Below are 12,957 nucleotides of genomic sequence, written 5' to 3' on the forward strand. Positions count from 1 at the left end.
AACCCGGGTCCTCAGCAGCGTAGGCAGCAGTGCTAACCACTGCGCCACCATGCCACCCAGTTGTTGGAATAACAAAAGAGCTTTTTCTGAGAGGCACAGAACTGAACCTCTAATAAGTACTTTTATATGGTGGCTCGCTAACGTGAATCTCCGTTTGACTTGGAATAAGATGGCCACCGATGCACTGTCCCAAGATCCTCTTCTGCAAATGCACCAAAATAAACTTTGTTTTTGATGTATCTCAACACTGGTAGATGACAGATCAATAGGTTCTTGATTAATAAGGGGATCAGGGTTTATGGAAAAATATCAGCCATGATCGAATGGCGGAGCAGACATGATGGGCCGAGTGGCCTAAGTCTTATGGTCTTATGATCAGTCATTCACCAGATCCTAAATGCTTGTCCGCACAACTGCAGCTGCAAATCACATTAAGATTTTGCAGCACACTTGTTGTTGAGCTGAATGGCTGTACCCTCCCACCAACTGCCCTTTTCATCTATAAATAATCCAATTGATACCTGTCTGCAGAAATATTTTCAGACACACTACCCAGCAATCGCAGAGATTATAATATACAGATGCTTGTCAACCTCCCTTTCTTGAGCTGTTGAGAATCAATTAGGCCCGGAATAAGTATTTAGCTCTTCATGTGCTGTGACAAAAGAAAAACACCAAAAAATCTCCCAAGACAAAGAATGCCCTTTTTGCAACCACTAGTGTCAGTGCAGTAGAATGGTATCGCAAGCAAAAATCTGATAGTTTGGTCAAATGTGCACATTATCCGGATACTTCATTATTTGTTTCGATAAAATGGAGGTTACTCTATTTCCATTGTGTTGAAGTTTGTAGATTACGGTGGACCAGAATGTGCTTTTACACATTGCTCTTTTGTTCTCTTGTGTAAGATCTCTGAATGGTGTTTGGGATTTGTGACCCATTGTGCATTAATTCTATTAATCAGGTGCTCGTATGCAGTCTGTCTCAGTGTTGGTTAAACTCCAGGAGCTGAAAGATGTCCAGGATGAGCTCAAATCTAAACAAGCTAACTTACAGAAAGTGAATAAAGAGCTGGAGAGCCTAAAGAATATTGTGGAAAAGTACGTCTGCTCCTTGGGTTCTGAAAACATTTTTTATTCTACCTATATGATTACCTAGAATGCTTATGGAGTATAAACCAGCAACTTTTCTTTGAACAAGTTACAATTATTTGACTTTTTCTGTTTGATATCTCATTCAAAGGAGGGTACCTCAAACCAATTATTGCCCCTCAGCAAAGCACTGATGTTACCTTAAGTGTTCTGCATGAGAGCTGAATTAATTGGTCTTGAAGTCGCAAACGTCAATGAGTGTGAAGAGTCCACGGGCCTCTGTTATGATGATTGTGACCATCCACTTAACTGTCTCGCTCATTTTCCCCTTTCACTGCACCTTCCCTTTGCCACCAAGCCATTCCTGCTCAAGGATCCCTCTGCCTTAGCCCAAACGTGCATCTGTGTTACAGAGTACAGAATGTTTTGTGAGGGCCACGAAGAATCCAGCACGAGTTTTAAGGATAAAAAGTAATAACATTTATTTACAATAAACTGGCCAGCTTTATTTATACTAGGAGTTTACTAATGGTTTCTCCGCCCCCCCCCCCTCATTGGGGAAGCTCATACTCCCACAGGATTGTGGGATTGTCATTAGTCCCCAGCCAATGGTAAGTAGGCAGGTTATAACAGAATGTTTGAGCTTTTTTCTTCTTCCTCTATCCCTCTGTTTATTGCAGAAAGTTGTTGGCAACAGGACCTCTGTGAGGCCAAGTGGCTGTTGTTATTTCATAAAATGGGATGCTCCTTTCCTCTGATTCTGAATGAATACATAGAATTTACATATAATTTACAGTGCAGAAGGAGGCCATTCGGCCCATCGAGTCTCCACCGGCCCTTGAAAAGAGCACCCCATTTAAGCCCACACCTCCACACCTGTAGCCCATAACCCAGTAACCCCACCCAACCTTTTTCAACACCTAAGAGCAATTTAGCATGGCCAATCCACCTAATCTGCACATCTTTGGACTGTGAGAGGAAACCGGAGCAGCTCCCGGAGGAAACCCACGCAGACACGGGGAGAACATGCAGACTCTGCACAGACAGTGACCCAAGCCGGGAATCGAACCTGGGACCCTGGAGCTGTGAAGCAACTGTGCTAACCACTGTGCTCCTGTGCTGCCCAACAGTCAGAAATAATATCTTGCTTCATTCACTTCCAATTCCTTGAGCTGTGCTGACCTATTGGATTCTAACCTTTTCTAATGTTCTTGATCTGCAGCTTGGTTATTAATCATGCTGATTCTTGTTGCTGAAGAGCCAGGAGGGAGTGGCAAATCTGAGGGAATGGCAAATCTGAGGCTGTGACCTGGCTACTGGAAAGAATCTTGCCTTTTTATATGCATATCTTTGAACTCCTGCAAAAAAGTTGTTTGTGCTGGTTAGATTCAGAATCCAAGTATGTGGGGGTGAAGTTTCGTAGATTAAAATTTAGCAGCACAATGAAAAGGCAGAAAAATACAGACCTAACCAATGAGCAAGAAAAAAAATATAGACTTAATGTCCACTGCAGACATATGTTTATTTGGACCGAAACAATTCAGTAAATTTAATTTTCTGTATTCCTATACCTTCATTTGATGCGACAATGTAAACTTTTTCACAAATCTTTGCAGATACCGAGAGTTGAAACTGCAGTGTGAATTGAAATCTCAGGAGGAAGAACTACTGCTTGTAAAGCTTCAACAGAGCTCCTACCACAAACAGCAGGAGGAATTTGAAACTCTTCAAAAAACAATTGGTACTTTGCTACTATAACTAAGGAGAGGGAGATGGTTGTGAAATTTTTCAAGGGTGCAGGATATAGTCAAAGCTATTCCCAGCATGAGGTTTTATATGGCCTTGTGGAGTATTTGTCGCCTAAATATTTACATTTAAAATGTCCGGTTTGCATCATTTCTGGGAGCAGTCATTGAAGCCTCATGGCTAGCACTGGCTCAGTTTCTCAACACCACCTGCTTTACCAAAGCAACAATCAACGACAGTGGATGCTGTCATTAACGTGCAAAGTAGTGGGCTCTGTTCTAAAGAGTAAGCTGGAGTAATACCTACAAAACCTCAACTCGAGCGTCTGGCAGGCTTTAGAAAGGGAAGATTTTGATTGTTAGCCTTTTGTTTTAGAAAGTAGGTCCGATAAATTTCAGGTTATATGGATAATTCCATATAGTGTAAGCTGAATTTAAAACTTGTATTAATGAAGTTCCTTGTAGTAAATCTTCTGATTAAACTAAAGAAACATCTAGTGTAGTGCAGGAAACTGCATAAGATGTTGGGTTTAACAGCATTCATGAGAAGTATAATAGACTGGGGAAGATATTAAATGGAGTTCTCCGGGGTCACTTGTTTTTCGTCCACATAAGTGACCTTATACAGGAATTTTTAAAAATATATAAATATTTTTGTTCTCCATTTTCACATTTTCTTCAGAATTTACACCTCACCAACAAACAGTAAACGGTAACGAATACAATGTCAATCCCCTTATTAATAACAACAATCCCATCCTCCCACCAACCCTCCAACAACAGCCCGCATGACAATATAAGCATCAAATAAAACAAACCTTCCCAAGGTGGAAAAAAAGGAATCAGGAATTGCCCCTGGTCACCATTGACATATACAGTTCATCCCCCTCCCCCCAATATTCAATGCCATCCAATTCCCGAAGGAGTACCGTGAATGACACCCATGAATTGTAGACACCCCCTCTCCCAGACTCCTCCGCTCCACATCCTCTTGTAAACTCCTCCCCCCCCCCCCCACCTCGGTTCCTTCCCCCAACATTTTATCCCGCTAGACTCACCGAAACCTGTTCTACCAGGCTCCGATGGCCGCGGCCCCTCCCCCACCTCACTCTGTTCACTGGCCGGCTTAAACCGGCCAGAGTGGAGGCCCTCGCCCGGGTCACCTTCCCCCTTGCCCGGTCCCAGGAAAACCAAGAAATCTCCTTTAGCACACAACCCCGCATACACACCCAAGCCCCAAAGAACCATCATTGCAAATGAAAGTCCCATCTCTTCCCTTGTCAAATATATACAGCGTCGACTCATTTAGTACATAGACCAACACGCAGTGAAAAAATAAAGTTACATGAGGCTACATCGGAACACGACCATTCCTCAATTCTGCCACAGTCCTTCTGCCTTCGCAAACTCCTCCGCTGCTTCCGCCGTCCCAAAATAAAAGTCCTTGGATTTGTAGGTCACCCTCAACTTAGCTGGATATACGATGCCGCACTGCATCTTGCTGATGTATAGTGCCTTCTTCACCCGGCTGAAGGCAGCCCGCCTCCTCGCCAGCTCCACTGTAAAGTCCTGGCATATGCGTATACCAGCTCCAGCCCACTGCACCACCCGCTTCTGCTTTTCCCAGCACAGGACTTTCTCCTTCACTCTATACCTGCGGAAACAGAGTTACTACTGTTGACAGCTCACTCTCCTTTGGTATAGGCATCCATGACCGATGAGCCCGATCCAGTTCATAACGGGAGGGATTGTCCCCCTCCCCCAATAGCTTCGCCAACATCGTGGCAAAATACTCCATCGGCCTCGGGCCTTCCACCCCTTCGGGAAGACCCACAATCCTCAGATTCTGTCGCCTGGATCTGTTTTCCAGGTCTTCCATTTTGGCTCGCAGACTCTTGTTGGTCTCTATCACCCTCCGCAACTCCTTCCCCACCGAGGTGAGTTGATCACTGTGCTGCAATAATGCCTCTTCCACTTCCTTCAGTGTCTCACCTTGCTCCCGCACCTCCGCTGCTGCGCTCGATACCGCCGCCCTCCCCGGGGCAATCGCCTCCTCCACCAGCACTTTCAATACCGCCCCCATCTCCTTCTTCATCGCTTCCATGTATTTTGTGAACTGTTTTTCAACTTCCACAGCCATCACCGTGGTAATTTCTTCTGCTGTGAGCGATGCAGCCTCTCCTGGTGCTCCAGCCTCTGCTTTCCTTACAGTTCCTGCGCTGACTTTTTCACTCCCCGGCGGTCTTCCGTTACCCCCTTTTTCACGGCCGTTTTTCTCCCAAACTTGCACATTTCTCCTCCATGTGCCTTCTTACAGCCTATTCAGCCTCCGTTGCCCCTGGGACCGGGCGTTAAAACTCAGAAATTCCTATTCCTGAGCGGGAGCCCTCCAGTGTGCGGCTGTCTCCCGCCCGCCGTCACCGGAAGTCCTCCATACAGGAATTAACTAAACTTTTTAAATACAATGAACCAGAATGAAAAGGAATGAATGATGCAAGAAGCATCAAGAATAAAGTATTGAGCTACAGCAATGCACATCAAGCAAGAATATTGATGACTTAAACATTGCAGAAATGTGGGTCTTTGCACAATTGGAATTAAACATAGGAAGCAAAATAGGGAGGAATTGCACTCTTGATGGAAAATATATAACCGCTTTAGAAAGACTGCTTATAGCAAGAGAAGAGGATAAAATTGTGTTGGAAATGGGACGTGCTTTGCAAGTGCATTCACTTTCAAAGAGTGCGCTCTACTGAATCGGGTGCCTTCTTCCCTCCTCCTTTTGGAGGCCATGAGGAGTGCGCAACAGCCTCAATTTCTTAGTTGAGCTCTTAACTTTGGTCAACTTGCCTTACTGCTGGATTCTATTTTAATTGGCTTACTTGATGGTGCTTTTCACTCGAATACTGGTATTTGCTGTTCTGACCGTTGAGATTTTTAAATGTGTGTATTATTGCATCTAAGGCTTTGAGTTTCTTAGAATGTCTATCCCAATTGCATTATTTCTTGATGGATATTTAGAAATGTCTTTTTTGCGTTGCAAAACCTTTTGTTCATAGTATAGATACCACAAACTTCTTATGACACGTTTCATTTGCTGTAAGTAAATTGTTCTTTGACTATTGATTAAAAAATGATGGAGCACAAACATATAGGAAGGCATGAAAAAGCTCAAAATGACAATGTTGTTATGGCGTCTCCTTTGATTATAGGCGAGTGTGAAGAAACACTGAACAAAACGAAAGAAGTCCAAAAGAAGGCTGAAGAAAAGTACAAGATCTTGGAAAACAAGATGAAAAATGCTGAGTTTGAGAGGGAAAAGGAACTGAAGGAAGCTCAGAAAAAGCTGGATGGTGCCAAAAAGAAGGCTGACTTGTCCAATAAGAAGACTAAAGGGAAACAACAGGTGCATAACATTGGAATGAGATGTCGCATCTAGTTTGTCTCTGAATAGCGAGATGGAGGGCAGTCGTTGTGTGAAGTGGAATACTGTTGGGAATGACTTGACAAATTCAACTTTGCTCATCTCTGATATTTTTTCTGTAATTTCTATGACCAGAAAAGCGAGGTCAACATACATCCTCCACCTGACGTGTTAACTCTTTTTCTCCCTCTCTAGACTGTGCTTAACATGCTGTGTATTTCCATTTTGCATACTGATTAGGTTTGAGAGGATGCCGTTGGATTGGAGAGGTCACCTACTCTATTTTACGACACTCCTCCCCGCTTCCAAATGTGCTGACAGGAAAGTTCAACTCAAGATGTGAAGGCGAATACTTAATTTCAGAAGTTTCCTTCACGCTAAAGGGAATAGCATCCAATTTGAAAACAGAGGGCTGCATTATCCATTATTGGGACTATGTCCCCCCAAGCCGGCGTCAAAACTGTAGTTTTATGCCGGGAAACCTGGCATCAAATGGACACGAATTCTCAGCCCTGCAGGGGGCTAGCAGAGACCTGGAATAGATCTTGCAGCTTTTGCTGCAGATACGGGCCCCCGCATTTCCAGGTCAGAGGCTGCGCTTGCGCACGGCTGCCTCCAGCGGGTGTGTCGTGTGAAGCACACTGAGATAACACGGGCTGCAACTGGATGCAGCTTTAACTGAAAGATACTCCAGACCATGAAGTTAGTTCAATCTGATTTATTGAACCTGTCACACAGTTGGCACAGTTCTCTGTGAGTTCGACTCTCTGCTAACCTAAGTGTGGTTACTCTGTCTGACTGAACCAGACTAGCTCTTAGCCACGTGCTGTAGGTGTGATACTGTACATACACCCTGACTCACTCTGTAGATGTCCCCAGTGGAAAGAGGCAGAGTGAGAGTGCCTCGTGCCTTTTATAGTGGGAAACCACCCCCAAGTGTTCTGCCTGCTGATTGGTTATGTCCTGTTCTCTGTGTTCATTAGCTGCCTGTCTGTATCTCATTATGTGCATGTCTGCACATCATGACACCGTGCTGCATGGTGGACCCGGACCGTGGACTAGACCCACAAAAGAGACCCCGCCCCCGATTGGCCACGGGCCCGACCCTCAACCCCCACACAAACATTCCCCGGCCGCCTATAAGGCCCCCACTAGCCTCCAATCGGCCCGCCCCCAACCAGGGCAGCCGCGGACTGATTCTGCAGCCGCTGTGCGAGTGTCCCGACTGGCTGGAACACATTAGTTCCACGCCGTCGGGTCTTTGGCCGTTCTGGGGTGGAGAATAGCTGAGCGGGCCTCTGGCAATGGCCCCAGGTAGGTCCCAGGCGGCGGAGTACTCCGCTTTTCGGGCCCGCAAAATCGGTGAACCGGCGCTGTCCGCAATTTTGCCGCTGGGTGCGAAGAATCCAGCCCAGGGAAACCTATCCTTGGTGTTTTGGACTTGACTTTTGGATTTGTTTATTGTCACGTGTACCGAGGTACAGTGAAAAGTATTTTTCTGCGTGCAGCTCAAACAGATTATTTAGTACATGAAAAGAAAATATGTAGAAGAGGATCTGTGTGAGAGAGCTCGCAGAGAGTCGTCACGCTCCGGTGCCATCTTGCCATGGATCACCGGGAGGCCGAATCTGCTTCAGCAGATCATACAAAAAATGCTACCTGATTGCTGCATAATTTCCTTTCTCAAGGTATTAACATATAACCTGTCGGGTATGTGGGCTGATGCCCTAAGCAGGGTAAATTCCTCTTCCTCATGCGCCAGGCTTAGCCTGATTCAATTTAAGGTGCTACATAGAGCACACATAACGGGAGCAAGATTGAGCAGGTTCTTTGGAGTGGAGGACAAATGTGGGAGGTGTGGCGGGAGCCCGGCAAACCACGCACATATGTTTTGGGCATGCCCGGCACTGGAAGGGTATTGGAAGGGAGTGACGGGAGTGATTTCGCGGGTGGTGAAGGCCCGGGTCAAACCAGGCTGGGGGTTAGCTCTATTTGGAGTTGCGGAAGAGTCGGGAGTGCAGGAGGCGAAAGAGGCCGACGTTGTGGCCTTTGCGTCCCTAGTAGCCCGGCGCAGGATCCTACTCATGTGGAAGGAGGCAAAACCCCCCGGACTGGAGGCCTGGGTAAATGATATGGCGGGGTTCATTAAACTGGAGCAGATAAAGTTTGCCCTGAGAGGATCGGCTCAAGGGTTCACCAGGCGGTGGCAGCCATTTCTCGACTACCTAGGGGAACGTTAGAGGGAAGACAGATGACCAGCAGCAGCAACCCAGGGGGAGGCGGGGGGGGGGGGGGGAGGGGGGGGTTTAGTTTAGGTCAAAGATAAAGGGGTTTTGTTACTTGTGTATTGTTTAAAATTTCTGTATTGTTATTGTTGCGTTTGCTTTGTAAGAGGGGAAAAATTGTTGTTTGGGAAAAAAATTTCAATAAAACATTTATTAAAAAAAAAAAACAAAAAAAAAAAAACATATAACCTGTCTAAAATGCTGCCTATCTGGAATTATAGTATCCTTATAATGCAGAAGGAGGCCATTTGCCCCATCAGGTCTGCACCAACTCTTTGAAAAAGCACCCTACCTAGGCTCACTCCGCTGCCTTATCCCTGTAACCCCATCTAACCTGCACATCTTTTAACACTAACAGGCAATTTAGCATGGCCAATCAACACAACCTGTCCATCGTTGGACTTTGGGAGGAAACCAGAGCACCCGGAGGAAACCCACACAGTCACTGGAAGGATGTGCAAATTCCACACAGACAGTCACCCAAAGCTGGAATTGAACCCTGATCCCTAATATGAGGCGCGGCTAACCACGGTGCCACCATGCCGCCCATAACAACTGTCTCCCAGCCGCCCATTACACATTTTCTCTTCCGGGTCACTAGCTCAAACAAAGTGCCAAATTAATGAAGGCTGATTTAAAAATTTCAGTCCTAATTCAGTTCGTAAAAGCTGGTTCCAGTCTTCTATCCTTTATTGAGGGGGTTTTGGGGTTCTATATTCCGAAATGAGGGGTGGGAGAAAATCAGGAGATTGGAAACTTTGTTTTTTTTTTCTTCTGTGGATACTAGTTTGTGTTGTTATATGTGTAGGAAATGGATGCCCTGCTTTTGGAATTGGAAGAGCTAAAGCGTGAGCAGACTGGCTACAAACAGCAGATTGAGGCTGTGGAAGAAGCCATCAGATCTTACAAAGAACAGATTGAAAACATGGCTGAAGAAGTGGCAAATAATAAGGTGCGGACGTGTTAAATGTAGAATTGATCCACAAAGAAGAGGTAATGTGACTTTGTTGATTAAATGTGTGTCTCAATCCTTTATTTGTAGGATGCTGTGAAGAAGGCTCAGGATGACCTGGCGAAACAAAAGGAAGACATAAAGTCTCAGAATAAGGACATTCAAATCAAAACTAGTTTTATATCTGAATTAGCGAAACAGAAAAATGAGGCACAGTTGAAAATTCAGGAATTGGAGCACAACATTAATAAACATAAACGGGACACTGCTGATGCTGCTGCTAAGGTTAGTTTAGGAGAATAAGTATGCAGTTGATGAGTGATTAACATTTCAGATAATGTAATGGAAAGATTATCTCCTTTACAGTTAGAAATCAATACCGGTGCTGTCTTGAGATTGCAAATTAACCCCCAAGATATTTTAGTGGCTCTGGAGCAGACTTTGTGTGAAGTCCTGGTCATGATTCAGCTAATCGTTTATAGTGAGAATTCGGCACACTGATTTCTGCTTCCAACTTTCCCATAGAGACCAAAAGGCTCTGACACAGATAAAGAGGGCACAGCTTCCCTTGCACTTTCTATGAGGAATGTGAGAAGATGGCTGTTCCAAATGCTGTTGCTTAGAAGCATGGTGACCAAAATTATGCACAGTGATTTGAATGTCACCTGAATAATCAAAAATTCAGTATAGCTTGTAAACTTCCATTACTATACCAACAATCTGTCTTGCTTTCTTAATTACCTATCCGCACAGTCTTCAGATTGAAGGTGCCAAATTTGTTGTCATTCTCTGTTTCCGATCCAAGTCTTGTGTTAATTCTATTCCCTTCACAGCTACTTAACTTTAGTGTTACATGCCTACCAAATTCCATAACCGATCCAGATTTATGGCAAATTGTTTAACTGCATCCTCTATCCTTACCGGTCTGTCTCCACTGTTAAATGGAAATGATTGAATGGCTTTCAATGTTCCGAGATCATTCATAAAGATCAAAAGCGGTAAAGGTTTATATAGATCAGAAACATTGGTGGTTCAAACACTGCTGTTGTGGTGTTCCAGTCAACAACAATATCCTTCTTTCACCTCCTTATTTGACTTTCGCAGGTCGTTTAATTCCTATTCTATCCAACCTCTAATAAAAGTTTTTAAATGTTGGGAATACAGAAGAAAACCAGCATGCCTACATGAAAATCTCAATGGATTAATAATTATCGTGACTTAAATTGTAGGATTATTGATGTTTGGGATTGAATTTCTCAATTTTGATCATTTTACTATGTGAAACAAGTCAGTGGCCAGCATCCCTATGCTCACGTCTTCAAAACATCAAGAAGGACTATCTAACAAGTTAGATTTGTCTAGCACGCCATAGAATCTCTACAGTGCAGAAGGAGGCCATTCAGCCCATCGAAAGCACTCTACCTCGGCCCACTCCCCCACCCTATCCCCATTACCCCAGGCACTGGCCAATCCACCTAATCTGCACATTTTTGGACTGGGAGGAAACCGGAACGTCCGGAGGAAACCCACGGTGACACTAGGAGAACATGCAAACTCTATACAGTCACCCAAGACCGGAATTGAACCTGGGCCCCTGGCACTGTGATGCAGCAGTGCTAACCACTGCACCTCTAGCATCCTTGTGTTCTCGCATCCTTCCACTATGCCACCATGCAACTCCTTACATACAAAAGAGATGACTCAAGATGTTGACGAGCAAGAGTGTACTGAGCAGGGAAGACTGTTGGGAGAGGTGTGAAGCACATTCTGAAGGTGGGTGGATGTGTGGAATGTTGAGCAATAATTAGGCCTAAATTGGGAGGGAGGGGGCAATGACAGCAGAACTGGGGAATACCAGAGTTTGAGAGCAGAGCCTTTAAGTGTACTTGAAGTGATGATGACCAGTCAATTTCCAGGAACTCTGCAAACTAGTGGAATTTGATATGGATAGCTGTGGTGAGGTTGCAAACCTTAAATGTGGCTTGTTTGTGGAAGGGAGCGGTTGGCCAGGAGAACATTAGAAAAGTCTGGTTGTGAATTGTTAAGCGCAAGTTAGTTTCAGCGGAGAGATGGTTGATGCTGGTTGTATTATAGGGATAAATTTTATCTATGTGGAGAATGAAGCTATGTTTAAAAGTAGAGAAATATGACAAAAATCTGTCTCCAGAAAATGAATGGGGAAGAGGCTGGAGTTGGATGTTAGTGGGAATCCGAGGGTAGTTTTGGTCTTGGTGACTGTATACTGAAGGAAGGATGTTTGAGACCGTTGTTAACTGGTCTGTGCTCAGTGACTGAGACGGAGAAGTAAACCGTATTGTCAGTGCTTTAAGGAGCTACATGCTAGATTTCTCTGAAAGTTTATAATGCCTGATTTCCCTTCCCTCTTTAACAACTTCCCAATGCTAGGCCTAATACGGAAATTGGGGAACTTGCCACCTTCATTAAAATGAGACAAACTCTGGCAGTCCTGGCTGGGTAAGTACCCGTGCACTTGCAAAGATGCTAATCCTAGCAAGAACACACACGGGGCCCCAAAAATTGGTAATTTTCTGCGAAATGCAAAGAAAATAATTACTTGCTAATAGTGCAAGTGAGTACAGAAGCAAGAATTTGTGCTTGCAAGCATTCACTCAATAGTTGGGAATTTGGTTCTTTTTCCGCCTAAACTGGAACATTTATTTTCTTCACAAATCCCATGTTTGGTAGAATTTGATTAATTAGGAGTTGGACTGTTGGTCTTTACAGTAACTCTCTTTCTTGTCCTAATTAAAACTTGTACAGGTGACCAAAATGCTGAAAGAGTACGAGTGGATTACCTCTGAAAAACACCTCTTTGGCCAGACCAACACAGCCTATGATTTTAAAGCAAACAATCCTAAAGAAGCAGGCCAGCGGCTCCAACAACTAAAGGAGAAGAAAGACACACTGGGCAAAACTGTGAACGTCAGGGCAATGAACATGCTCAGCCAGGCAGAGGAGCGGGTATAACTTCACATTTAAATCTCTTCAAGAGCACAAAAGAAGCTGATGTTCTGGGGCTGATGTCCTGGGCGCAATTCTCCCATCGCGAGACTAAGTCCCGATGCAGGAGTGAAAACCGGAGTGTTTCACTCTGGCGTCGGAGGCCGTTCCAGCCCCCTATTCTCCCGCCCCCGGGGGGCTAGGACCGGCGCCGCATCATTTACGCGCGCCGGGACTTGGCCCCGCGTAAAAGCGGTGCCGCATAAATGACGCGACCGGCGCCGCGTAAATGACATCACCCGCGCATGCGTGGGTTGGCCGGTGCCGATCGGTGGGCACCGACCGCGGGCCAGACCCCTTTTGAGCCCCCCCCCCCCCCCCAGTACAGGAACCCCTCTCGCCCCCCCCCCCCCTCCAGCGTTCCCGCCGGCAGTGACCAGGTGTGGATGGCGCCGCGGGAACCTGTCGTGTTGGGCAGGCCGCTCGGCCCATTAGGGCC

At 45.4% G+C, this 12,957-nt stretch overlaps 1 protein-coding gene across 1 annotated transcript in view; it reads left to right on the forward strand.

Annotated features, from left to right (window-relative positions):
- The window catches only part of LOC140429842 (structural maintenance of chromosomes protein 2-like), a 55,885-nt gene that overhangs the window by 24,618 nt on the left and 18,310 nt on the right, over positions 1-12,957 (forward strand). The window contains exons 15-20 of the mRNA XM_072517324.1: positions 965-1,100; positions 2,708-2,832; positions 6,049-6,242; positions 9,354-9,497; positions 9,588-9,782; positions 12,279-12,479. Of these exons, the coding sequence (XP_072373425.1) occupies positions 965-1,100; positions 2,708-2,832; positions 6,049-6,242; positions 9,354-9,497; positions 9,588-9,782; positions 12,279-12,479 (995 nt within the window). The remainder of the gene's footprint in view (positions 1-964; positions 1,101-2,707; positions 2,833-6,048; positions 6,243-9,353; positions 9,498-9,587; positions 9,783-12,278; positions 12,480-12,957) is intronic.

Source organism: Scyliorhinus torazame, chromosome 9, assembly GCF_047496885.1.
Source record: "Scyliorhinus torazame isolate Kashiwa2021f chromosome 9, sScyTor2.1, whole genome shotgun sequence".
NCBI classification, from domain to species: domain Eukaryota; kingdom Metazoa; phylum Chordata; class Chondrichthyes; order Carcharhiniformes; family Scyliorhinidae; genus Scyliorhinus; species Scyliorhinus torazame.